The sequence below is a fragment of the Kwoniella botswanensis genome, chromosome 1, assembly GCF_036426115.1.
Source record: "Kwoniella botswanensis chromosome 1, complete sequence".
Taxonomy (NCBI): Eukaryota; Fungi; Basidiomycota; class Tremellomycetes; order Tremellales; family Cryptococcaceae; genus Kwoniella; species Kwoniella botswanensis.
In genome coordinates, this window is record NC_088599.1 from 6,950,123 (window position 1) to 6,977,423 (window position 27,301).

The 27,301-nt window shown below is 44.2% G+C and overlaps 8 protein-coding genes across 8 annotated transcripts; 4 read left to right on the forward strand and 4 right to left on the reverse strand.

Annotated features, from left to right (window-relative positions):
- Positions 1-1,118: 1,118 nt before the first annotated feature.
- On the reverse strand, positions 1,119-3,759 carry L199_002625 (uncharacterized protein; the record flags this gene model as incomplete). Its single annotated transcript, XM_064888364.1, has 4 exons — positions 1,119-1,141; positions 1,351-1,578; positions 1,658-3,424; positions 3,495-3,759. The coding sequence occupies 4 exons, from the start codon at positions 3,757-3,759 to the stop codon at positions 1,119-1,121; spliced, it is 2,283 nt and encodes a 760-aa protein (XP_064744436.1).
- Positions 3,760-4,619: 860 nt separating this feature from the next.
- On the reverse strand, positions 4,620-7,977 carry L199_002626 (uncharacterized protein; the record flags this gene model as incomplete). Its single annotated transcript, XM_064888365.1, has 3 exons — positions 4,620-7,324; positions 7,381-7,515; positions 7,596-7,977. The coding sequence occupies 3 exons, from the start codon at positions 7,975-7,977 to the stop codon at positions 4,620-4,622; spliced, it is 3,222 nt and encodes a 1,073-aa protein (XP_064744437.1).
- A 780-nt stretch (positions 7,978-8,757) lies between these two features.
- On the forward strand, positions 8,758-10,029 carry L199_002627 (uncharacterized protein; the record flags this gene model as incomplete). Its single annotated transcript, XM_064888366.1, has 1 exon — positions 8,758-10,029. The coding sequence occupies one exon, from the start codon at positions 8,758-8,760 to the stop codon at positions 10,027-10,029; it is 1,272 nt and encodes a 423-aa protein (XP_064744438.1).
- A 178-nt stretch (positions 10,030-10,207) lies between these two features.
- L199_002628 (uncharacterized protein) lies at positions 10,208-13,140 on the reverse strand (the record flags this gene model as incomplete). Its single annotated transcript, XM_064888367.1, has 14 exons — positions 10,208-10,300; positions 10,431-10,501; positions 10,569-10,670; positions 10,751-10,952; positions 11,043-11,484; positions 11,539-11,677; positions 11,740-11,816; positions 11,869-11,928; positions 11,981-12,066; positions 12,125-12,262; positions 12,335-12,621; positions 12,682-12,856; positions 12,921-13,061; positions 13,120-13,140. The coding sequence occupies 14 exons, from the start codon at positions 13,138-13,140 to the stop codon at positions 10,208-10,210; spliced, it is 2,034 nt and encodes a 677-aa protein (XP_064744439.1).
- A 919-nt stretch (positions 13,141-14,059) lies between these two features.
- L199_002629 (uncharacterized protein) lies at positions 14,060-15,982 on the forward strand (the record flags this gene model as incomplete). Its single annotated transcript, XM_064888368.1, has 5 exons — positions 14,060-14,551; positions 14,620-14,721; positions 14,810-15,148; positions 15,221-15,744; positions 15,853-15,982. 5 exons carry the CDS (start codon positions 14,060-14,062, stop codon positions 15,980-15,982), a joined length of 1,587 nt encoding a protein of 528 aa, XP_064744440.1.
- A 433-nt stretch (positions 15,983-16,415) lies between these two features.
- L199_002630 (uncharacterized protein) lies at positions 16,416-19,582 on the reverse strand (the record flags this gene model as incomplete). The annotated part of the gene is made up of 9 exons (XM_064888369.1): positions 16,416-16,919; positions 16,995-17,148; positions 17,240-17,706; positions 17,768-18,115; positions 18,167-18,307; positions 18,361-18,542; positions 18,607-18,787; positions 18,841-19,163; positions 19,264-19,582. The coding sequence occupies 9 exons, from the start codon at positions 19,580-19,582 to the stop codon at positions 16,416-16,418; spliced, it is 2,619 nt and encodes an 872-aa protein (XP_064744441.1).
- Positions 19,583-20,423: 841 nt separating this feature from the next.
- Positions 20,424-21,853, forward strand: L199_002631 (uncharacterized protein; the record flags this gene model as incomplete). The annotated part of the gene is made up of 6 exons (XM_064888370.1): positions 20,424-20,603; positions 20,717-21,043; positions 21,121-21,339; positions 21,502-21,569; positions 21,645-21,717; positions 21,785-21,853. The coding sequence occupies 6 exons, from the start codon at positions 20,424-20,426 to the stop codon at positions 21,851-21,853; spliced, it is 936 nt and encodes a 311-aa protein (XP_064744442.1).
- Positions 21,854-22,546: 693 nt separating this feature from the next.
- On the forward strand, positions 22,547-26,852 carry L199_002632 (uncharacterized protein; the record flags this gene model as incomplete). Its single annotated transcript, XM_064888371.1, has 18 exons — positions 22,547-23,659; positions 23,722-23,888; positions 23,947-24,089; positions 24,156-24,315; positions 24,379-24,459; positions 24,521-24,616; positions 24,669-24,911; positions 24,964-25,159; positions 25,221-25,298; positions 25,370-25,468; positions 25,518-25,547; positions 25,611-25,706; positions 25,762-25,810; positions 25,872-25,901; positions 25,965-25,981; positions 26,048-26,107; positions 26,165-26,479; positions 26,538-26,852. 18 exons carry the CDS (start codon positions 22,547-22,549, stop codon positions 26,850-26,852), a joined length of 3,288 nt encoding a protein of 1,095 aa, XP_064744443.1.
- Positions 26,853-27,301: the final 449 nt, after the last annotated feature.

Below are 27,301 nucleotides of genomic sequence, written 5' to 3' on the forward strand. Positions count from 1 at the left end.
TATGGTACGGGTATGTATGATACTTTTACACAGTATGACTGGGTTACTAAAGTATAAGGATGGAATATGCAATGTGAAAGAGAGAGAGTACCGAGATGAATGGAGAGGTAGGTGCATCACAATAACAGAGGAGTAATAGGCGTACGTCAGGAAAGGGAAGTCGAGAGCGTAGGCACGCGTCGAACCAGAACGAGTGGACGAGTGAATGACAAGATAACCTTGAATTAATGCTTGCTTGCTTTGATCAATGCATATCTTTCGAGTGACCATCATAGAAGTCATTATACAATCTTACTTGCCATGGTCATTGTAGAGCAGGTCGCTTTCAAGCAGAATCAAGCTCACCCGTAGATATCGGTAACGGAGGAATTTTGCATTTCGTGAGTAACAATATTCAATTCTCTTCTCCCATCTACACCTTCAACTATCGATAAGAAAGCTCTATGAAGATAAATCTGGTAATCCGTCACATGTTCTTCTCGAACAATCACATACCCTATCCACCTTTTGGTGGTTTAGTTTGCTCGGAGAAGTACAATGGGTATGGAAGGGGATGTATAAGGCGAGACTGAGAGCTTATCAAGATAGATTTTCCATCTTATCTACTCATAATCAATAAGAAGTGCGATGTATGCTGATGATTGAATAATGGCATAGTGTATCATTTGTCGTTTTAGTCATTGTCAAATCGCCGCTCAATGTATGAAATCGTAACGTACTTTAGGACTGCCTCCTATAGATGAGTCCTAACTCATCTGGTCGGTCGGCTTCGTTCTCGTTCTGTCAGAAGTGCAATGCTATATAACAGATCGAAATACTGATACTTCAAGCATATCAGTCTCAAGGTTTCCCAGTCCACGATATCTTGCTAACCTGAAGATGTCAGATACAGTACTATAACTTGCGAAAAAGATGCATATCAAATCATCAGTTGCGATACAACAGCAATACTACAAAGCTCCAACCAATAAATCATTATATTCCTTGAAATCATTCAAGCCAACCTCCTTCGAGGAAGTCGGATCAAACACAATCGCTGGTGGCTATCTTACATGTCTACTGAACTCCCGAAAATATATCGTCTTTTCCTTTTACACAATAAAGATCATATATGGGTATCAATTGTTGGTCTTGGTCTTGACTGAATCACCAACACATCATCAGCTTTCAACTTCATATTCGCCATTCTTCTCACTCACTCAGTCACTAAACGCATTTACAGGTAAATTCGTCTTTTTTGAGGACGTCGATCAATCTCATTCACATCGACCAAGTCTATTTGCGAAGGATCTACCGGTATCAAGTGTCTGTCAATGCATATGAGTCCCCATTGGCGTGCAATTGACTTACCCTCGGCTACTTGTCTTGGTCGTTTGAGGATATTGAGAACTACCTCATTCCTCTTCCCCTCCACAATTCCAACCAACTCTCTTAGCTGCATCTTGTATCTTTTCTTCCAATCGGGTTCTTCTCTCATCTCTTTTGACCACTTATCAGTGAAGCAGTAATGATTGCGATTCGGTGGAAGAATTCTCGATGTCGAAGATATCTCTGATTTTGGGGACGGAGTCGCAATTCCTGAGAAGCGAAGTTCAAGTCAGAGTCGGTAATTTGACAGGCTGGTTATACTGTGATTCTCGGAATGTGCATTACTCACCATGACTGTCAAGATCCTTCCCATCTGTTGAGTTCTTATTTTCCTTCGACCTCTCATTTTCTAATTTCGCTGCTTGCAGTTGTTTTCTCAATTCATCAAGCTTTGATCGACTGATCACTACCAATCTTCGCTGTTCGTGATCGTCGCACGCCAATTCCGATACAATCGTTGATCTCTCCTTAGCCAACGTCTTCGCCGAATCCGAGTTGTGTATCGATCGAGGAGTAGTTGGGTCTGGGGATGGAGGAGCGCTCGAGAGAGGGGACGAAGCTCTTAATAACGAGTTTGAGTTCGAAACGATAGAGGTAAGTCTGTATTCCTTGCTGACTGATTTGGAATCGTATCCAGAACTAGGTGATTTTCGCACAGCGAGGGGGATTGTCTTTTCCGGAGGAATTGTCTGTTTAGTCAATTGTCCTTTTAGATTGGATACCTCTTCATTAAGATTCTCTACGTCGGCATTCAATACCTTCAACCTCTTCATTTTCCCTTGCCAATCCTTCTCCCTCTTGGTCTTATCTGTAATATCCTTATCCAGATCTTGAATCTTCATCTTCAGCTCCCTATTCTCCTCTTCCTGCTCTGACAAATTGGATTGACAAGTTCGCAGCTGGCTCTGGACTGTTGTCAACGAACTATTGATGATCCCTTTCTCTACCGTTAACCTCTCCAACTGGCTTCGCAGTTCGTTGATCCCCACTTGGAATTGTTGAGTGAGATTGTTTTTCTCCACTTCTAGTCGCTTGTTTGCCATTGTTTGTGTCTGTACCAACTCCCTTACCAATCGATCTTTGGTTATACCAAGATCAGTCAGCTGTTTCTCCTTTCCTTCCAAGCTTTTGGTACGTTCACACAATTCAGCTTTGACTTCGCATAATTCCTGCTTAATCTCCTCGCAAGACAAGATCGCTTTCTCAGCCCTTTCTCCTGATTCAATTCTGCTTCTATTGGAAGTCTCCAGCTCTTTGTCTAATATATCACCTCGAGCCTTCTCTTGCTCAAGGCTTACTTCTAGCTTTGACACTTCCCTCTTCAACAATTGTTGATCTCTATTTAATTGAGCAATCTGCTGAAGATGTTTCAACACCGATTTGTCTTTCTTTTTCTCTTCTTCTAATTTACCATTCAACTCGTTGATCTTCAATTGATGGCTATTGTCAATCGACAATGTGATACCGAGGACCTGTGCATTCAGCATCCTTTTATCTGTTTGTAATTGAGAGATTTGATGGCCCATCTCGGTGATATGATTGATTTTCATCCTCAACTGTTCTCGTAAATCGGAATGGACGTTCAAGTTCTTCTGATTTTCTTCGGTTTTCTCCTTTTTCAAATATCTGATCACTTCGGTTAAACCATCAATTCTGATCATCAGGTGATTCTTGGTTTCCTTGGTGTTTTGATGTTCCTCTGTCTCTTTTTGAAGTTTTGACTGGGACGTTTCCAGATTCTTACGAAGATTGACAAGCTCATCTCGAATTTTCAAACTTCGATCGTCGAATCGTTTTTGTATAACCGATAACTGCTTATGGTGGGCCTCCTGAATTCTACTGATCTCCATATCGATATCCGATCGACTCTCGTACAATTCCCATATCGATATGCATCTTTCCACCATTGGCATAGGCATGCTGAGGATCTCTCTCAACTCTTCCAGAGGGAATGATGATCGGGATGTAGTATTAGACACTCGCCGGAAGGTCCGATCTGGGTACAATAGGGAAGGGTGATCAGAGTAGGCTTGTGATTGATGAGGCGATAATAGATCTGTATATATCATGATTTATATCATCAGCGCTCTTTGCTGAACGGAAGCTCAGAAAAGAAGGGTTCTCACCTCGTCTTGTCATGTTGTCCTCTGGTCTATGTCCCTCTCTCATACCCTGTGCAGACGATTGAGGAACTAGGAGGGATAGTGGCGAAGGATATATCTTTTGCGTTGATTTTGAAGGTGGTTGTCTGTTGTCAGAACCTCGTGAAACCAGCAGAATATCCTCAACCTCGGTAGAAGAAGTCGGACTAAGTGCAGTATGAGTTGTGAATGTCGAAGTCGAAGTGGATATAGGTGAGCAATTCATTATTTCACCTTCTTCGTAGTCCATACTGGGATCCATTATGTTAGAGATCGTAGGTGAGTTCATTTGCTGACTGTGATGCGGTGTCGTTTTGGTGGAGCTGACGATATATGGTGTTTGATCCCTGTTAGGTTGAAATTTACTGTCGATGATCGTCTGATGTCGACCGAAAGCGATGAGATATCACCACAATGGCCTGCTTGAAGAACGGCGAGGGTTGATTTTATGATTCTCCACCATATACATGCGATAATGGTTAATTTGCCTGAAAGTCAATTGGGCTTCTTGTTCATCAAGTCCAAACGTCGTGGTATAGGCGGTTGTTCCTCGGTAATGTGTGTATGGTATACGGTGTGGTCAAGTTCTAGTTTGTCACGTCCAATACGGAAAAGCTCCACTAGCTCAAGATGCTGAGAAGATAAGGATGTGAATCGTATGCGTGTGATCCTTTCAAAGAACCAAAAGTGCTGTGGTAAAGAATCAAGATGGAAAACGTTATTCTTCCCTATTCCCATATCAAGGAAAACTTTTGTTTATCTCTTTTCTCTCTCACTTCCTGAGATGGGGGGTCACAGCGTCGATTAGAATCATCAAAACCATCAGATCTAATTCCGATCAATCCAAAGGACAGCACCACGTTTGTCCCTGTTGAAGTGATCCAAGATACTCTATCAGAACCCGTGAACTGAACGACTATACATGTCATGATGCCTAATGGCTATACTGCATTCAACTCGTAATCGACTACCTAACAGTATTCACCACCAAGTTGAGGGACGCAATACGTTGCTCATATGGATTATCACAACAAAAGACTATCGAGATACTCGAAATAAAAGCCTAATCCGAAAATCGGTAATGTAATTCATGCTGACCTCCCATCCCCATCAAGCTTTCATCTCATCGATCAGCTTTCCAAGCTGTCGCTCATTACCATCCAAATCTTTCAACATGTTCAACAAGTGTGAACAATGTTCATACTCTCTTTTAGACACATTGTAGCTTCTTTCATTCTTCATTGATCGATGATCCGTCATGAGGTCTTGCAAATGGTTTGCTCTATTGGCCACTCTCTCCATGATCTTTGATCTGAATGAAGTCGATTGTTCATGCCGTGTTTTGAGCTGGGTCATATTTCTAAGGATATGATTCGGAATAGACAGATCTTGTCGCGGTAGCTGATAAGCCGAGATATATCTGTCTAAGTCGGATTGGAACTCGACCAGCTTCTGGTTTAGCATTCGGATAGTTTCCTCCTTCTCTTTGATCCGTTCTTCCATCTGCAATTTCAATCCTCGAATTACTCCTACCTCTTGAGTGAGATTGGCAATCACTCCCTCTTTCTCACCAATGGCAATGGATCTTTCCAATTCCTTGATCTTCGTTATACACAGATACAGCCTTCTGTCTCTATCTTTGTGCGACTGATCCAAATTATTACATCTAACTTCAAGATTTTTCTTCAAATCCTTCAGCTTGCCAATCTCATCATCTTTCCCTGCGATTTCAAGCTGTAGATCCGTAACTCTCTGTTGGGAATTAGCAAGTCGCTTTTCGAATAGATCGGTTGAAGGTGATTGAACCGTCAATAGTCGTTCAGAACCTGATTCGGTCTCTCTCTCTTTCTCTGACTTCTCTAGAGCGACTCTACACTTCTCAAGCTTCTTCACCTTTTCCTGCAACGATGCAATCTGTTCTTGAAGCATAGAAATGGTATTATTTGATGTGATATTCTCTGCTGATATCTGTTCAAGTTGGACTTCAGACTCTTGCTCCTTCATCTCCGCAAGCTCAAGACTGGCTTTTAGATGATCGCATGAATTCTTCGCCTCATCTAGTTCCTCCTCGAGTCTTCTGTTTAGCTCTTCGATTTGACCCAGATCCGCTTTTGCCGAAGCATCTTTGTCCTTATACCCGTTAATCACATCCCAAAACCACACTCGTTCACTCTGTATTTCCTTCAGTTCTTTCTCGAGAGCTGATTTCTCCTTCCTAATCATTTCTAACTCCTTTGTAGATCTCACTGATGATCTGGCTACAGTTGGCGTGCAAAATTCGGAACGTTGTTTCTCTAGCCTCTCCACTTTCTTCTGCAACTCCATATTATCTCTTTGCCGATCCTCGGCGAGTTTCATCCATTCCTTCTTTTCATCTTCGGTGGAAAAGATCTTGATTCGAGCAGTAAGATTCTGTTCATTGAGCCTTTCGACCTGTGAATGTCTCTGGGCCACACTCGATCGTAAAGACTCAATTTGGGAAGTGAGATTGACCGTTTGTTGGCTCTTGATTTGATTTTCGCTTTGACAGTGCTTATATTCTTTATCGAGCAGTTCCATATCTTTCGCGAGTGAATCGAAGTCCTTCTTTAGTTGTTCATACCTTTTAGCCTTTGAGATGTATATACTTAGCTCTTCTTGTGTCTTCAATGACTTTTCATGCTGCTCCTTCGCCTTGGATTCCATCTCCACAATCTTAGCTTCGAGATTTGTTCTGGATACCTTAAGGGCCTCATTCTCAACACTAAGACTGGTTACCTTTGTATCTTTCTGCTGTTGAAGGAAGTTTGATAGGTTTTCGATCGAGGTCATCTTGCTATTGAGTTTGTCTACTTCAACATCTCTCTCTTCTATCAACTTCTCCAAGACGTCCTTCTCCGTCTCCAAACAATGTATCTTCCCTTCTTTAGATGTGAAAGCTGAACCCAGTTCCATTACCTGAAGAATCAGACTGTCAATTTCCAATCGATTCGCTTGATTTTGAAGGTTACTTTGTTTCAGTGCTTCTGATAAATGGGCTTCATCCTTCCTTGATTTTTCCAAGTTCCGATCCACCACTTCTCGTTCTACCTCTTGAGCCATAGCATTCACTCTGAGTTGATCCCTCTCTTGAATCAGACTTTCAGCTTGATCCCGCCAATCCTTGACCTGTGCCGCACAGTCTGACTTAATCAGTGCAATTTCCAGTTTGTGTTGAACATCAACTTCCTTCAACTTCTCTATCATCTCCGACTGATGCTTCTCTCCGAGCTCTTCCACTTTACCTCTTGATTCTTCCTCTTTTTGAGATTCGATCTCCACAATTCTACTTGCGAGGTTGAGGGTATGTTCAATCTCTAAGTCCTTGACCTTCCTTTGGATATGCTGTTCATGTCGATCCTCCATATCTCCTATCGACTTTTTCAGAGACTGCACCGTCTCGTCTTTCTTCTCGTACAGGATTTTCAGCTTTCGATATTTCTCCTTGGTAATCTTGAGCTCGCTTTCTACACCTGCATAAATAATTTCATGGTCTCTCAATTCCTTGGTTTTGAAGTCGAGTTTCTCCTCGAGGGACGATACCTTTGTCGTGAGGAAAGACCTGTCGTCATCCACCTTTGACATTCGTCCTTCGAGATCGACCAAGGCTTGTCTATGTGCCGGTGACAAGGTTGAAGGCAGAAGAGATACAGCTGCTTGGAGATGAGATTCCGATAAGAAAGCCAACAGGGCAGCAGTATGAGCTACGGTATCAGCGGTGAAATCATGAGAAAATTGAGTGGTGATAGGGGTAGTTCGAGGAGTGGGCAACGAATAGTGATTAACGGAGGGTTGGACTGTTGTGAAAGAGTCAGCAGTGATCACTTCAATCAAGTAGACCTAACAAACTCACCGGTGTAGCTTCTGCCATCGCAACTCTGAGGCACGATAAACGTACCAACTGTCTCGGTATGTTCGACAGTCATTGACAAGCCGTCAAGTTGTGATGAGGGTGTAGGCGAAGACTGGGGTGTACGTTTGATGGGTACTGTGACAAGTAGCGGTTTCAGCACGGTACATGAATGTATTATCATGGTTCAATGACGAAATATCTGTATAGTCACTCACATTTTCTTTTCTTTATAGGTGTATCATCTTCCATAGACCCACAGATGACGGTGGTGCCTTCCTCTTCTATACATTCCATTTCCTTTCCAGTGCAATTGGCCTCCCTTGATCGCTTGTACGTTGTCATCCCAGGTACTTCCAAGGATGGGTCATACTCATCTTCGTGGAGGCTGGTGGCAGATATGCTGGTCTCCTCAGATACAGCAGGCCCAGCATGTTGATCTGGTTTTGACTTCACATTCGAAGAGGGATTGACCAAAGGAGCCCTCCAACAATCGATCGGACGACGAGCATACCTAAGGGAATTTTCTGGTGGTTGACCTAAAGGGTACTTCGGACGCTGGGGAAGTGAGTGAGGAGGATGAGAAGTGATCGCCTCCATGCCGATGATAGGCGGGAGTGGACAAGTGAAGCGAAGAGATTGAAATTCTGAGTGTGGGTAGTTGGGTCTTCCTTCCAGTAGAGACGATGGATCTATGTATCAGATGATATCAGCTCGAATTGAAGACAGGAGAGATTGCGAAGCCTACCAGATCTCCGATGCTGTTCGGTTAGCAGTGACGCAAGAGTGTTCGCGAGGTTTCGATACGAAAGGCTGAGAAGATGAAAAGGAAAGAATGATGATGTTTATGCGAAATATCTGGAGAATAAATTTATTGGGGTTACTGTATCCCTGTCAAGGTGTATGTGTACGGTGTGTATCTGTGTGTATGTGTCTGAGCGTGTCATTACCCTGAGCTAGAATATCAGGTGGTCGAACATGCTTCTATCGAGGATAAGAACGATAAATCGAGTGAGGGTATGTATGGCTGCACATTCAGATGCAATGGTGCCGTCCACAATGAGATGCTTATCGTTGGTAGTATTAAATCGTACGTCATTCTTACACAGGACTACAAGTCAGATTATCGTCGAAAGAGTGCGAGTGGTGTGATGTGGCACATTGCAGCACATCATGCTGGAAGAGGTCCGTGCGCCACACCAGATCGCAAGGACAGTATTGTAAACCAAGAGAAGGTGCTTGATGCTGTATCTCGAAGATCATCGATCGGGACTCATTCCAGATCTCACTGCCCTTCAGCACTCTATACTTCAGCACTCACAACCATGTCTTCCGATAACACCCTCAACAATCACTCCATTGCCTCCTACCTCGGGTAATATGCTAATGAGTGGGCAGGTATCTCTCCATGCCTATCGGTCATCTTTACCCGGGCGAGCAGATGTAGGCGATACGGGTCTTGAATCAGCTAAATTGCCTACCAAAAATGACAATCCCCATGTAGTGTCCAAACCCAAGAAGAAGAAAAGATCCTGGAAGAAACCAACACAATCACGTAATCACCCAACACTTAATCCCAGCTTCACAACGAGCTCACAAACACCCATATCAACAGCTGATTCATCGCTCCCAAAGCTAAGGATGGATCAGATCATCGAATCACCTCGACTCTCGCATCCAGGCAACACCGCTTCTTCCGTGAGGAAGTGGGACCATTCTCTGTTCACAAACGAGAACTCCACTCCGAGACTCGCTTATAGACCTTTCAAAGAGGTACTACCCAAGAATCTACCGCCAAGACCAAGACTGCCGGCATGGTTTCCCGTGCAGCATCTTTCTGCTAAGAGAGAGAAGGAGATTAGCGAAGAGAAAGATCGTATGGCAAGGGAGTTGAGGCAGAAAGAGAGAAAGTATCAAGAAATATCTCAAGAGAAGACCAACCTTTTGACTAGATTAGAGAATCACCAGAAGGAATATGATAATTTCGACAAAAAGTATAAAGAACAAGCCAAACTCAACCAAGTGCTAAAAGCAGAAGTGAAAGGATTGAAGAAAGGGAATGCAACTTTAACCAAGAAGGTGACAGATTTGGAGAAACGCAATAAGAATAATAATGCTCATAAAAAGAACAAGGGAGAATTGAACAGACAGATCGAAGATCTGAAGAGTCAGAATGTTGATTTACAAAGTGAGAAACAACTTTTAGCTCGAACAGTCATAGAGGTGTCGGAATCTTGCGAAGAATTGGAAGAAATAAAACGAAGACTTGAGGAACGTGTTGTAAAGAAAGACCACAAGTCAGAGGAGTTAGATAAGTTCGTTAGAAGAATCAGATTTGCTAGATCGAAATATCATGACGAAATTGAGCTGAAGAATGGTGCGAATTCAGATTCGAGTAAAGCTCAATTCGAAGAATTGAGGAGAGCTTCTTGTAACATATGGAAAACTCCCAATTTAGTATCAACTAGAGAAAGGAAACGACAGGATAGATTGCTTAAGATGGAAATGAGCAGATCGAAAATACCGCAGAAATTAGATTGGTTAGATTACTGGATCAGGTTGATTGACTTTGCTTTAAAGGAACTTGAAGACTGTTCTGTAGATCAATTGGCATCGGAGAGTTCTCAGGATGATCATCCTGTCATTGACTAAGATGGGTCACAGTCAGTAAGATGTTGATATGTATACCTTTGCGTCGATGTATAGATCCAAGAATTTGCATCTGCACATTTTATGGTAATATCCTCTTTGAGTATTTCGGTATCATGTAAATAATGGCAAATCGAAAGAACCGTCTACTCATCATATTTCTAATTGACATTTGCTCGTTCTAAAGAATCTTGCTAGCTACGTCTTTTATAGCTTGACCGAATCCACCTGTTGATCCGAACCCTCCTGATCCTCTAGACGTGGCATCGAGGTCCTGTAGAAGTACACATAAATCAGTGTTGTGCATCTTCTACCTTCGTTCGTCTTCGTGCTGGGAGCATGTATGCGATGTGACAATGGAGATAATGACTCATGCGAGGGTATAATACTTTCAAATCACTCACGTCAACTTCAGCAATATCAGCCAAAACGATCTTCTCCAAGATAAGTTGAGCTACTCTATCGCCTTTCTTGACTAGAAATGCAATTACAGGATGACATCAGCTATACTGGCGATAGACATTCAAGCAGCTGAGGCTTACCGGTAAAGTCCTCATCAGAAAGGTTGAAAAGCAAAACCATCACTGGACCTCTATAATCCGCATCGATAACACCCGCACCAGTATCGATGGAATGTTTGCTTGCTGGGATGGGCATGATCGATAATCAGCAAAGGTACATCGTCACAGGGTATTGATTAGCAGCGATATATGAAATCACTCACCTAGACCACTTCGAGGAGCGACTCTACCATAAGTACCCTCAGGAACAGCGATGCTTATCTGCAAATCGATCAAAGCTTTTCCACGAGCTGGTATGACCTTCTCTTCTGCCGAGTATAGATCGTATCCCGCAGACAATGGTGATCCTCGAGTTGGCAATGTGGCAGCTGGAGAAAGTTTCTTGATCAGAAGCGTGTTTGTAGGCTGTATGCGACATTTGATTAAAGGTCAGTTGATTATGTAGCTTGGCAGCAGGAAGATCGAATAGAAAGGGAATGAAACATTAATACTGACAGCGGGAACTTCATTGCCGTTCTCCTTCTTCTCATCTGTCACACTTAATCCAGCGAGACTCTCTTGAACAGCCTTAACAGGTTCTACCTTCTCTTCCTCTACCTTCTCATCCTCTTTATCCGGCTGTTCGATCTCCAACCCTTTAGCGGTGACCTCAGGCACAGAATCAATTTCTTTCTTAGTGCTTGCCGGTGTGGGTGCTGGAGCAGTCTTGGTTTCCTCTTTAACTGGTTCGGGGGCAGAGGGTGGTGGAGTAGGTGTAGCAGCAGGAACTGGAGCTGGAGTGGGAGCGAGAGCAGACTTGACTGGTTCAGGTACGGGAGCGGTATTCGTGCTTGTGGCTCTAGTTTCGAGGTCGATCACCTTCGGTCGAGCAGTCTTGCCGGAGAAGTAGTCGGCAGCAGTCTGAGCGGGTTCAATGGAGTTGGCTGGTGGAAAGATACTGAGATGACATATCAGCTGGCCTTCACGTCCGATACAGCATGACGAAGCTCACTCAGCCTGGAATGATTCTGCTTTTCTAGGAACAATAAAGCTCAAAGGTTCGACACATCCACCAGCTAGCTTGTACGCTCGAGCAATTTCGTTCTCCTTAACATCAAGAGCTCGTCGAGGGAGGAAGGTCATACCTCGTTCTAAATGGACAGGTCAGCTGCTTTGAACGATACGAGTTGACGTAAGAGGCGAGCTGACTCACGCGGATCAGAGGTCTTGTACTCGTTCAAGAAGTGGAGCGAGTCGCCTTCGAACTCGTAGTATCGGATATTACCGTCACTGAGAGAGCAGAATTTAGCTGGATTGACATCTGACAATTGATCTAACGTACCCTTTACCAGCAAGGAACAGCACATCATTACCTTCCGCGTAGAAAGGCATGATAATACCTCTGCAATGAATTATTAGCTAGATACTTGCGTCAAGGAGAAAGCTCAACTCACGCGCTCGAGTCAAGAGATGTAGTCTCAAGGTTCGTTAAACCAGCGGTATCCCACAATGAAACCTGTCTATCGGACATTCTGCTGAACTGTATTGATAGGTTATCAGCTGGGAATTTTGACAAGTAAGAACCACTATCAGCTTACACCAGTAGTAGCGATCCTGTCTCTGTCACCGAGCCATACTACTCTTGAACCTTTAACACCAGCATGCCCATCCGTAATCCTAACAGCATCTGTACCAGCTCGAGGATCGAATAATCTCAGTTTCTTATCTCTGCATGTCTATTGAGCACGATTGTGAGCTACACTGCATGCACCATATGGGGAGGAATAGATGAGCGATAGCCGACGTACAGTAGCAAGAGTATTTCCAACAGCATTCCAAGCTATACCCTGGATAGAATCCGTATGACCCTTCAAAGTGATTTTAGGTGAATCTCCACCTGAGCTGATGTCCCATAATCTGACGAGATGATCACCGGATGCAGCTGTAAGTAAATTTGAGGATGTAGGGTGGAATATGACTTGTCCGACTTTACGACCACCTGCACTTAACCTTAATTCAGGTGATAAGTCCTCTGGTACCCAGTGATCTTCTCCCCATCCTTCGAAGAGCGAGTCCTGCACTTTCCACACCAGGACTATATACATATCATAGGTAAGCTAATTTCTCCCGATGGTGAATACCAAAGACAGCGTACCCTTTCCATCTTCGCCTGCTGAAGCTACTATGTTATCGTCAAAAGGTGACCAAGCAGTATCGAGAACAGGAGCCGTATGACCTCGAGCAAGTGGGATGATATCTGGTAGCTTGTTGGGGAAACCAGCTGGTTGAGGTGGAGTGACAGGCGAGAATAGCGGAAGGATAGCAAAAGCCTAGTCAGGTAGGAAACAGTAAAATCAGACGTGCGTTTGAGTAAGACACAAAACAAGCACTCACACCACCTCCTGAGACCTGCCAGTTCACAGCTAGATACTTTCCACCAGCAGTGACCAGGTCTGTATCCCAAGCTGATCCTGAGATCTTGGCGTTCTCATAGTTCACCTTGGATTTCGCTCCGTAAACATGTCGGTATTTGGACTAAACAACGAAATCTGATGAGCAGTTGCGCGATGTAACGCAGAGATGTCCTACTTACTGAACGGACGAAACGGGACATCTTGTAGGTATTGGTGTCGAGAGGCGAGCGGGTGAGTGCTAGGGGTGGAGGTGAAGGGAGACGTATGATAGGTGAGTTATCGTTTTATGGTATGTTAATCATTGTTAGGTGTTGGTGCCGTCGTTGTGGTGGTGGTGGTGGGATGGTGTTGTGGGCTCGTGCGCGTCATCTCATCAACGGATCACTGCACTTTCCCACGGTGTGACACAACGCAGTGTACATGAAAACATCACAGTCCAAGGGAAAGACCGAGCGAGGAATGAGGAGGATTGTCAACATGCAACATCCACTCGCACTTGACAATCCTATACAATTGACCTACTTGGGTACCCTGGGGACTCGAACCTCTCATTATCATATCCACAGCTGACGGGTATGTATGGTACACTCGGTACTCAAGCTGATTATACCAATACTGACCGACCCGCCTGGAAGATGCGAATACACCTGCAAGTCCAGTTATTATCGAAACAATCAAATTTGTTCATCTAACTGACAAGCTGACAAGTGAATAAGCCTTTCTTCTTGGCTATCATTGGTTCGCAGCTCCATGATCAGATACTATTGATAAGAAAACATACATATAGCTCCATTTTGGGCATTCTTAATTGCCTTCTGCTTCTTCTGTTATTCCGCTTCCAAACAACTTCGATTTCGCTTTCGTAACTTTATAATACTATACTATTATTTCTACCCAAGTGGTATATCATTGTGTAACGTGGTTGCTAGTCACCACCTCTATTATTTGAATTCACTTGTACCAATTTTTATCCAATCTGTAAAAACCATATCATCAACTGTTGTAACATAACGAATAATATACTCGTACCCTTCGATTTCGCTACTTTTATTTCATTATCGAGAACGGTCATTCAACGCAAACATCCATCATACAACGAGGTGACCAACATATATTATCATGTTTTCCAGAACGTTCTTTACCCTTCTTCCGCTCTTACCGCTCTTTCGAGCAGCACCCCTCCCCGCGCCATTACTAGGCCTCGATAACCTTCCGATCCTAAATGGGCTCACCGACCCTCTAAACTCTCAAAACAATTTACCTACCCTGCCTTCCGGTGTACCGAATACTCCTACCGATCTCTTGGGTACTAATGGTGGATTGGTGGACTCTCTTCTAGATACAGTCGAAAGTATAACTGGACCTCTCAATATCTCCCTCAACGCAAACGTCGACTTATTAGGTATCAATGCGACGGTGGGACTCAATGTTGATCTAGGTGATGACGAGGAGTTGATCTGTGGACCTGTGATTGGTCGTTGGGCCGATCAACAATATAACGTCCCCTGTGTGTGCTGGAGCGAAAATAGGGGAATCGTGATTGACGCTCAATTGGGTGTTGATCTGGGGTTAGGAGAGGTAGATGGTCTAGATGCTTTCTTAGAAGCTCAGGTAAGTCATTGATCTCTTGAAAAAGGAATCTTCAATGAGCAACGAGACTGATTTTTCTTTCTGTAAAGATCCGATTTGGCGGAAAACAATTCACCTACCCCGTTTATTCGATGCCTACGTGTGATGGAGATGGAGGATTCAATTGTCCTGGTGGTTATCAACCTAACGGAGTGAGCATCTCGCCTACCTCCAATCTGAATTCATTACAGATGATTGCACCAGCTCCAAGACTTCCACTAACATATGACTGTTCGGTAGAAATGTACCAAATTTCTCGCTGCGAAACCCCGACCCAGAGTCCTGATTCAATCCGTCTCTACTCCAACTCCTACACCTACGCCTAGCTCCGACCCCAGTGTAGATGCAGTACCAACAGCTACCGACCTAGTCATCAACTCTGTTCCTCCCTCTACTTTAGATGGCTCTCCTACTGCCACCCCCGTTCCGACCTCGGCCCCTTCCCCGGTTGCTACTATTGCTTCGCCCGATCAACCCCAAGTACAAGCTCAAGAGGATGACGGGGTGGTATCTGTCAACAACGTAGCTTGGACTACTAGTACCAGCACGAGTACAATTGTGCTACCTGCTACCGTCTTTGTAAGTTCTCCCATTCTACTTGAATCATTGTGTCCCTGACAGCGAGATCGATGAGCTGAATGTCTCGTACAGGTCGAAATGATAACTACCACACAACCTATGACTATCTGGGCAACCGAAACGCAAACGCAGACCCAGACCCAGACTCAAACAGTCACATCCACTTCAGTCCAAACTCAATGGGCCACTCAGACTCAAACCCAATGGTCAACCACTACCATTTCGAACTGTGCCTCTGACGACAATATCTATGTTAACTCTGTACCTCAACAGATCGAAAATGCAGGTTTCACACCTTCACCTACTTCTTCCTCCACATTCAGTCCTGTTCCCACGCCTACAATCACTTCTTCTTCCAGTAGCATTGTTGAGCAGGCCATACCTACTCCCACGACCTCTAATGAAGATGCTCCAGCTGCACCATCTTCCTCTGAGGTAGATGACGATGCCTTCGTACCTCCCCCTCGAGTGATACGATTGGCCAAACCTCAATCTCACGGTGATCTGGAGTGTTCCAATGGTGAAGAATTCAAATCCACCATGTGCTGTAGAGTAGATCAAGTTGAAGTAGATGGTGAATGTAAATGTGCAGATGGGTAAGTTCGAGTCCGATTTCAGAACCATAAAATCCAAATCATACCGTATTTGATTCGATTCGGAATGGTAAAGCTGATACAAGTTGTTTTTGTTATGGTGTAATGTAGTTTGGAAAATGTCTTGAACCTCAATCTATGTCTGTCAATCTGTTTAGGAGATAGATTACCTTCTGGTGAATGCTCGGTGTTGGGTTTGGGAACTACTTTCAATTTAGGTCTGGGTGATCTGTCTTTATAAGAGTTCAATCAATCCGAATGGGATGATGTGTGCAACTTGACTCCTCATAGATGAATTGTCGTAACGGATATATCATTCAATGATATGTGGACATGTATTATTATATCACTCGCATTGAACTGGAGGAGCCACTGTAAGAGTCCAGTTGGTCGAGCATGTAATGCAAGTATCACACAGAGCAGCACTAACTTTTTGCAAGATTACACGATCGAACGATCTCACAATTGTACAAGATAAATAGTACGATCCACACATTGTACAGTGTATAATATGCATGATAAATCACACTTCTCGTTTCTTTTTCCAATATCATCATCACTGACGCTACAGACACAGTCACCTACATCGCAAATGAACATGCACACAAACATAATTATCAACACTTCATACAGTATATAATCTACCATCACCAACTACGTCTTTACCACTAAACCTAATATGGTAATCCTCCCCCACCTCCAGCGGAAGGTTCATCCAAATCCGTATAACTCACTCTACCTCTTCTCGCTCTTGGATCTTCTCCACCTGGAGGAGCAGATGGTAATCCCCCACTGCCATCACCATCACGTGATCCATTACCAGATGAAGGAGGAGGAGCATATCCACCCATCCTAGAAGCTAAATCATTCCCACCACCACCTCTTCCCGAATGAGAGTGATGGGGCAAATTGTTAAATCCCATTTGAGGGTTCATAACTGGCATACCCATCAACATGGCTTGTTGCATTTGCATCATCATCATCATCTGCTGTTGCATCATGTTCATATCTGGCGCTCCTCCTTGAGTATTCGTCGAGGGGTTGAAGGCTCCTTGAGGTATAGGCATGATCGGTATAGGTATAGAGGAAGATAGTAACTTGTCGTCTACTGCTGCTGGAGTTGATAGGGATGGTTGAAGATGCTGGGGATCAAGAACGTAATTGTTAAGTGTAGAAATCTATCAAAGTGGTAAAACAGAGATCAGCTTGACCTTACACTCGATGGTTTTCGCCAAAAGACAAGTTAAACTCACATCATCAATTTTGGATTTGGTAATTTCAGGATGTTTCACGATAATATGTTTGATGACAAACTCAGGTGCTCTGAAAAGTTTGTTACAATCTTTACATCTATATTTACTAGCTTCTTCCTGCTTGATCAGAGGTGCGCACAATTTCTTCGTTTCGCTATATGACAGCAAAAAAAAGTATCAGCAGCAGTTCTTGTGTTTCTTTATATTTCAGACCAGGAGGCCAGTCAAAGTGAAGTGACACTCACGCTTCAACATCCCTACCTCCATAATCTACCACATCAACATCTTCCAGGAGAGGTTTCAACTTATGATCCAATCCTTCTGCCCATTTCTCATCCTGAGTCTTCTGAGGGAAGAACTGTTTTTTACCTTGTTCTTTACCTTCTTTGTTGAACGTTGTCGAAGACTCTTTGGTTTGTTGTTCAGTTTCTCTCAATTCTCGATCTTCATCTCCTCCTGCATCTTCGCCTCCTTCACCATTCCTATTGGCATCCTCGGGTTCAGGCTGTTGTTCCGATTCAACAGGATCACCTCCATTGACCTCGTTGACCTCTTCGGATGAAGGCTCGGAGATCGTACTGGGATGAGGTCTCATATGACCAATACATTTCCTATGTAATTCCTCAGCGAACGACATGGGTGCAACGCAGTAATAACACGTTGCGAGACCATGACGAAGGTATGCGAGCCATTGATCCAGTATGATCTTAGCCTAAGTCCGAAGCAAGACCCACATTAGCTTCATAGTGATGAACACGCAGTATTCAGCTCACTCGGTGCAGTTTCTTATCCTCATCCAGATGTTCTCCCACTAATCCATTGGATTCCAACAATCTCTGAACAGTCTCCTCAACCGTATCACTGACTTTCTCCCTCAACCCAGCCACCTTCTTCTCTCCATTTTCAGCTTTAGCAGCAGACGTTTCTCCCTCAACTTCCGCTTTATCGTCTTCATCATCATCATCACCCAAAAGCTCTTCTTCCAATTTAAGCGCTAATGCTTTCGCTTTTTCGCCATCGCCGATCAGTCGGTTTAGCGTATTTGACAGAGAAGGGGTGACACGTAATCGGCCAATGGTAGGTGTGGAGTTGACAGACATGTGGAAAGTGAATCCGTCGATCTACAATGATGTCAGCTTACAATCCATCGAAACGCACGGATATCAGCTCACCTTCTGCCCATCCAACTTATTGATGACATCTCCTATATCCACATCATCGGCATATTGCGCCCAAGCCACACGATGGAAAGATTTCTTTTGCGCGGGCTCAGAGACCGCAAGCCATTGGAACCCAGGTACTCGGGCGAAAAGCTATAAATTGTGCATTATATCAGTGACATTCATCAAGACGGGATGTGACTGACCTCTTCTAGTTCCTTACGGCTGGTCGTAGGCGGGGCGGTCTTGACAAAAACTTGTTTAGGTTTAGGTGCGATTTCAGCCCGTAGAGTATCATCGCCAGCCCAATTCCCTCCATCTCCCAGAGCTCGATCGAGACCTTCGGGTTCGTCGTTGTCATTTTTATCCGTAGATTTGCTTTCTGATTCTGCCATACCACTCTTCATCAATATACGGAAACACTGGTGTGCAAGAAAAAGATGACAATTCACCAGCCATGTCAAACTCTACAGTATCCCATACGCCCGATCTCAGCTCTTCTAAATGCTTTTCAGCCAAGGGTACTCGACCTTGACGATTCAGTCTCCTTCTGAATGCGACGAATTCAGGAAGATGGGAATATCGTTCTTGGAACCATATTGTGTCTTTGTGAGTGAGGAAAAGGGCGTAGAGCTATAATAATGAATTAGCATCGCTCGAGAGGGTTTGAGCAACAGGAAACTCACTTGTCTAGAGTGGAATTCCTTCCTATACCTCTCATATCTCTTTGCCATACCCACTTTCTCTTTCGCCTCATGTTCATTTGCTTGACCGGATTCAATCAGCTCTCTATGCCTTCGAGTTTCTTCCTCATCTGCTTTAGCAGTTTGAGGATGTGAAGCTCTGAACCATTCTGCGAATTGTCGGAAGGAGAGAAGAGTCTCGATCGATGCTGGATCAGGGAGATTGTTGGAATACCTGGAATGGAGAGGTGGAGGGGATGGACTATGGAGTCGTTGTCGATGGGAAGGTCCGAGAGGAGAAGGCGATCGTCTTCTCTTTGGGCGGTCTATGATTGTCAGAGAGTACAACAAATATCAGCTTCAATAGTCCCGCGCTAGGCAGTTTGGACATGATAGAATAGCTGGGTGACTAATGGTATAACTCACCATAATCATCATCCCAATGACTTCCTCTCCTACCATATTCATCCCATTCCCTCCTTTCATACCGGTCCTCGGGATCAGGATCCAACTCTCTTCTTGGAAACTCTCTATCCCTTCTTCCTCTATCGTAATCATCTCTCTCAAATCTCGCAGGTGGAGGTGGAATGGGAGGTAAGTCGGAATGTCGATGAGGTATAGGTGCGAATCCACCTCGGCTGAACCCTCCTCCTGGTCTATCGTCGTATTCCCTCTCTCCGGCTGGGGGGTATTCTCGAGGAGGGGGAGGAGGTGAACGCGATTGGGAACCACCGATGTTTGACATGATGTCTGAAGTACGAAGTATGATTAATCAGTACCTACCTTTGTATCGTATAAAAGAACAGTGGAAGAGGTAATAGCGACTTAGAATTGGAACCTATCCTAAAGAGAGTGTATATAATCGGAGGATAGAAGAAAGGAAGGGTATACATGCCTTCCACTTGACAACAGAGACATTAGACTTACCTTGAATTCTATTTCGACAGGAAAGCAGTCCTTGTGATTGAAATCAGATACTGAGTTCAGATCCTACCAGGCGAGAATCTGCATTTATATCATGATATCATCGCGTTGGGTGATGTTCCAGTCGCGTGGTGGACCAAGTCGACATGTCGTTTATCGATAGTCGGATCATGTTCGTAGAACAGAAGGTGAAAAGCAGATAAAATGAAGACAATTTGATAAGCTGTGATGATCAACTGTATGATGATGATGAGGTGAATCAAGAGATACCTTTTGTCAGTCTACCTTTGCTATAGTATGTTACCCCTCTGTGAAGCTCTTTCGAGAGGATGAATAAGTAGAAGTATAACACTGAAATGAGTGTTGTTGAATGCTGAACCCACATAGGTTCGCAGGAGGTGACCGAGCGCGAAGCTTAAGCCAGAATGAGGCAACGTGGTAGACCTGCACCAGCCGGTAATTCGGATATATGGTATGTGTGGCAATTAGGGTTTATTAGGGAATGTCGATCTCATGTGTGGGGCAGAGTGGGGTCAGAGTGGAATGGTTCAATCGTCATCAGATGATATAACCCCGCATAGACCATCAAAGTGGACCTTGAGATATTGTTTATATACCTTGTATCACTCATCCTACTTATCAACACCCTACTATATCCCACAATGTCATTGACAACACTTCGTACAGCTTCCAAGCGTGTCCCACGAGCATTCGCTCCTCTCTCTGCCAATATCCATACCTCCCACCCAGCGAGCAAGGGCAACAAAGTCACTCCTGGAGGAGTAACGGCTGATACCGATCCTGAGAATGATCCCAAGAAAGGTGGAGATGGGTTCTTCGGTGTGAGTAAAAGTCAATTTCTCCCTCTCACCAATGGTCAGTACTCAGTACAGCGGATGAGAATTGGTGTCATCTCATATGTAAAATGTACAAAGCTGATTATACATTTATCTAGTCCTTACTATACGGATCAAAAGAAGCCAAAGCAGCAGGACTAATCGAACCATCCCATCAAGGCCAACACTCCAAAATAGTCGGAAGAGGTAAATACGTCCATGAGAAGATAACGCACAATGTCATACCTTCCAAACGAGATGAGTATCTCGCTGCGGCTGAAAATTACTTTAGAGAATTGATTGATCATAATGGTGAATTTGGAAGAGTCAAATTGACGGGAAGTTGGGAGAGTGTCGTTGGTACTGTTGGGGAATTCACACATATCTTGGAGTATGAGGGGTATAGAGGGTATGATGAGACTAACAAAGCTTTAAGAGGGAGTAAGGTGAGTTATGGTGTCTTTGATACCTCAATGGATACTTCATGGTTGTATAACCGACATATCCTGTTTGATTCATGTAGGAAATGCAATCCCTCCAGTCCCAGATCTTACCCTTGATAAACTCAAGACAACATCAGATCGTATCTGAGTTCAGCTTCTGGCCATCTTCTCCACCACACGATAGTGGTTATCCCGATGGAGGTATATTCGAAATGAGATCTTATCAGTTACAACCTGGTAAATTGTTGGATTGGGAGTACGCTTGGAGGAGAGGTTTGGAAGCTAGAAAGAGGTTTGTGGTGAGTTCTGAATTGCCATATGCTATTGCAATATTTCATGACCTTCATGGATCAAAGGACGATTTTTTCAAGTCAAGCGTAGAGCAAGAGCATAGATGAAGGGGATTTGGAATGACCTTTTCATTGGTCAGAGGAGCTAATGACATAGGATCATATTCGTAGCAACCAGTAGGAGCCTTCTTCTCTCAAGTAGGACAACTTCACGAAGTACATCATATCTGGCAATACCCGTGAGTGGAAGGTCTCTTTCACCTCATGACTATCGAATACAGAATGGAGCCTAGCTGATTCTACCGTGAATGTAGCGATATGGAGACTCGTAAACATACCAGAGAACAGGCATGGAGCGTAGGAAGTTGGAGTGACACTGTTCAAGAGGTGAGTTGTAGCGTTCTTTCGTCTCACTCATTCAAATGATATACTGATACTTTGCGTGAACCACTAGACCGTCAAATTGGCTCAAAGTATGAAATCAACCATCATGGTACCTTGTCCCTGGAGTCCACTGAAGTAGTGCACCCACCACTGGAGAAGGGAAGAAGGACGATGCATCAGTCTGCAAGGCCAAATAAGGAGAATGAGAAAAAAAAAGATGAATATGCCGATAATTAAACCTGTTCTTCTTGTATATCATACAATACTCATACCACAGCTATACCGAATCAGATAAGATTGATATTGGGAGAATGAAATGCATAAAATATATCTTCAGATGACGTGTACACGTATCATCCAATCAACCAAAGGATTAATCAATGAAATTTGGGTCTGTGCGTTGATCATCAGCGGATGGTGGAAAGCTGAGCTGACGGCATCGTATATCTTCCTTCCTTCCTTCCTCATTCCTTAGTTTCTTCTTCCTCTTCCTTCTTTCTTCTTTCTCATCTTCATCTTCATTACTGGTCTCTCCTATCCATCTCTCCCTTTCTACTAATCTGCACACTTACTCAGCTTCATACTGACACCTCGCTGACAGCGACCTAGTCTCAGGTGAGTTCCATTCCACTCTTGCTTCTGAGTAAGATGGAAGCAGACCGATACGAAGGCAGAGGAAGGATCTGCCACCCTCTATGATCTTTCTTCGTCATCTTCCTCTTCCTTCCAAAATTCAGCTGATGTATGCCGATGGTACTCAAGTCATCCTCAGTCAAGGTAAGCTTTTCTCTAACTGACATTCGTCAGTTTCAATACTTACTCGTTGAGACAGATGTCCCAACCCAGGACTCCTTCTGATCGCCCTTACGGCGCTAAACCACCATACATCCCACCGCCTGGACCCTTTTACTCTCAAGCATCGATGAGTCAAAATGAAAGCTCTGCCTTCCCCGTATCATCCTTCCCTCCCTCCAGATCAGCCGAATATACCCGACGACCATCTCGACCTGTAGGAGGATTCGTCGATGCCAACGAGGAAGTCCTGCCAAACATTCCAGGCAGGAGTGGTTTTCCTTCTGGTCCAGTCCACACTAATCCGCCTGGTCGAACGTCTTCTATTCATGATGTTCAACCTCGACAACAAGCTGAACCGCAAATCCGACAGCAAGCCAATACTCATCATCAATACGAGACCAATGCGCAAACCCAAGCTCGTCAAGATCAACGCCATGCTGGAAGTCCGATTCAAGGTCGAACTCACTCCGCTAATCGATCTCAACCTTCTCGCCCAGATCATGGTTCATCCAGTGGATTTCCCGCTGTAGGTGCTGATCAAGCTCCTCTCAAGCCCGCCTTGAAGAAGACTCAACCATCATCTGCTGAAGATTTTATCAAGATCAAACAAGAAAATAACAATCAATCACCTTCCATGGTACAGCCCACTCGAGGATACACTGGCGGTATTCAAAATACTTATTCTCAACCCAAGGCATCGCCACTTCAAGAGAGATCGACTCACGACTACCCTCAACATCAGAGCTCCAATCCTGATCTTCAACGATTGAAGAGAGAAAGCTCCATGCCTCCTTTAGGCCGATCTTCCTTCTATGAGGAAGAAAAGGAGGAGGATCTTCAGTCGACCGCATACGATTCTCCTGAGCCTCGAGGAAGACGTCGAACAGGTCGTCAAGCCCCAACAACCGATTCTCAACCTACACTTGGTACCAGTGTCAAGATGGGTAGAAGTAAATCGGGTATCAACGAAGGCGGATCTCAAAGAAAAAATGTTCATAGTTCCGCATATCAAGCTCAACATCAAGGTGAACGACAAGAATTCTCTCCTTCCGAAAACGCATCATCCTATAACACTGATAACGAATTCGGTTCAATCCACCAATCGATTGAAGAAGTGCTGTATTCTGCTCGAGATCACTTTGATGAGCTAGTGAGTGTATCACAGAGAAGTAATCTGTTTTTTATACTAAAAGTAGAAGTAATTCCATACAGAGAATCAAGGAGCAGTGGTACCCACGAGCTATCGCCTGTCGAGACCAAGAAATAGCAAGGCTGGTAGGAACCAATGGTGAATTGGAGCAGAGAGTTCGAGGTTTGATCGCCGCGAAGGCTCGGAGTGAAACGAATGCAAAGAGAGAAGTAGAGAAGGCTCATGCCAAGTGAGTAGTCTCAGATGAATAATTGTATTTACAATGGGTTGATACTCATGGTTTTCAGAGTCAAAATCGAAATGCAGCACAAGTCCGAAGTCGAACGAATCTTAAAGGAGAGTCGGGAGAAACTGAACGAATTGTTACGGGACGAAGATGTTCAGGCAATGAAGAATTTCAAAGAGCAACAGATCGCTCCGCTCAATTCTAGTACGTTACCGCATCATTGAACACACTAGACAATATTCTATTGATGCAGAAGCTGATCCATCATAGGCGTCGAGGTTCTCGGTACTTCTCTTGCAGGTATTCATACTGCTTTCAATGAGATCAAGGATGATATCGCTCTCTCATCCAAGATCGAAGACGATCTCGTTGAGGTCAGGGAAGAGAATAAGCGGTTGAAGTCAGCTTTGTCTCAACGAGAATCCGAGAAGTAAGTCTCTACTTTTTCATCCTTCTGAGCTTGGAGTCATAGCTGAATCACGACTGCTGAAAGCACTAAGCTACAAACGAAAGTCAACCAATACGAATCGAGCGTCGGACAATCGCTACAAAAGGTGGACGACTATGTTGCCAAGTGAGTATACTATTTCCCTCCTGCACGCAGGCTTTTACCACTAATAACCGTACACACACAGTCTCAAGTCTGCAAAGAGCTCTGACGAGGCGTCTTTGAAGATCCTGGTTGAGCGTAACATCACACTGAACGAGAGGATCCAGCAGACTGAAAAGGAGTAAGTTTCATTCTCTGCTAGAAGATGCCGTGCTGATCGTAACACTATGCAGGCTTACCAAGATGCAGCTCGAATTGGCGAAGCTACAAAGCACTATCGAGTCCTATGAGACTCTTACACAGGAGTCTCTCGACTTTTTCAGGGACAAGGGATTAGAAGGAGATGATATCAAAGATATGCTCGCTCAACTTGACACGAAACACCAAAGTCAGCTCCAAGAAGCGAAAGATGAGAACAAAAAACAGTATGAGAACCTAAAATTCCGATATGATAAAGGGATCCAATTACTTGAAACGTAAGCTTTTCCTGAGATGGGAATGGCCATGACTGATACCTGTCCACCTCAGCCTTCAGAAAGAGCACGATGAGACGACAAAGCAGATGGAGGAGAACCAAGCAGTGTTTGAAGAGAGAGATCGATTGTCCCAGAAGGTTGTAGACCTACGAGATAAAGTCAAGCAACTGGAATCGACCATTAACGCCCTTCAAGCAGAAAAAGGACGAGCCGAGGAAAGATGTGGGGAATATCTTGGACAGGTGCAAGTGAGTAATACCCTTTACACTAGGAGCGGAGTGCTCATATCATCATCCATCTTGAACTTAGGAATTGAAAACTCGATGTGCACAACATGAAGAAACCATATCCAATTTACAATCCAGAGTTGATGTTCGCGAGAAGCAGGTGGGTCACTCGACCAACTGGAGCGATTGGAGCAGGAATAGTCATGTTGATTGGTATGTTGTTTCAAACAGGATTTGACAGAATTGAAGAACAACATCAAAGCTCTGGGTCAGCAAATCAAGGCTGGCGGTCAATTGGACGGTGTTGTTGAGAGTGAAGTCGTAACTAAGGTGAGGAGTGAAGATTGGAGGAAAAGTCTAATCACTGACAATCTCCCAGCTCAAAGAGGAATTAAGAGCGTGCCGTCAGGTATGTATTGATTATATCATCACCACACCCGGTTTACTTGCTAATCGTCATAACACGACACAGGAGCTCGACCATACAATGGCTGAACTGCAGGAACTCAGAAACAAACCGCAGGAAGACGTAGAGGCGGCAGTTCAAAGATATAAAGATGGGACTTCGGTGAGTATTGTCAATTCGTATCCATATACCTTGACTTCTGACATCCTAGCGTTAGACTGCGAGCGAGATCAGACTTCATGATTGGGCAGAAGAAGGACAACAAAGTGAGTGCAGAAACCATCATACTGTGGGATGTTGAGCTGACAGCACAAACTGGTTTCCAAGATGATTTTGCCGATGAAAGGCGAAAGTTTAGTGAGCAGTGATGTTACTGTGATGTGCGTCTCATGACTGACTCTTGGGTTGTTCCAATTGTAGAAAATGATATGAAATCTGTAAGTTTGTTAATGCGTACCGCACACCTCATGCTGGTCGGGGCATGGACGCTGAAGGGTATTTAGCAATTGGCACGTATGGAGAAGTTGAAGGAGGATGGTGCGGCAAAAGATAAGGAAATTGAAGTGAGTGTCATGGGATGTAGGGCCCTTGGAACAAGCTTACACTCATGCAAAATATAGACGTTACGCAAAGGTGTCACTGGTGCTTCTTCGAAGCCTGCTGCGGCTCCTTCCATCTCCCAGTCCCCTCAAATCTCAACTACACCTGGTATCGCCAGATCGACAGCCAAAGAGCCGAATCCAAAAAAGCGACACCTCGACCAATACCCTCCTAACGACAAGCTCAATCCCCCGCCCGCCAGCCAAAAGCGATCACGAGTAGATAAAACCCAACAAGATGACGATCACTATTTCGATGACATCAAGGATTCCGACCTTCCTGATCCTGGCGAATATGGTAAAGATGCGACTGATAAGGCGAAAGGGAAGCAATCGGTGATTACCGAGCATTTTACTCTCTGCCTTGATATGGTGAGCTGACAAACACTTAAAGAAGGATGTAACGATGGTCGTCGACGGGAGCGATCAATCGTCCGAGCTCAGTGAAGATGAATTGGAGTCGACACAACCTGAAACTCCATCTCAACAACCACCGCATTCTCAAGCGGTCGACACAACCAAGCATCGTCAAGGACGACCTTCCAATACCAAGAACGCCAAGGCTACGGCTGAAGTGACCTCATCAAAGGCTTCGACCTCTAGAAGCAAGTCCATTCAAGATGAGGAGGACGATGATGATTGGACTCCTCCAAATGAGAAGGTTACTAAGAAGGGGAACAAGAACGACAAGAAGAACGGGAAGAAATGATGTATCGTAGGTGATGGATGTTGAGGAGGATTAGCTGTTATCATTTTTTCATATCATTCCTTTGGTTCATCGCCATTCGACGGTGATATAAAAGTATCAATGTACAACTTATAAATTATGTCGTTATGATCTGGCACATTGTATATATCCAATTCATCAACGTGTAAAGAGTATATAAACCCATCATCGTATGCATCAGCTTATTCTACACGTAAATACTACGTGGTGTGACTGATCGATTTAGCCGATCTAACGCGGTCACTCAAGATCTACAAATACTCGGAATGAATGTCGTCATAACCGATAAAATCAGAAAATTCAAAACAACCATTCGATCGAAATTACTCTTACTGCTTTCGATGAAACATTATCGTGCGATGAGTAGAGTTAAGATGTGAGAGGCAAAGGGAGAAATCATGTTCCGATCGATTCAGATATCAATTACCAGA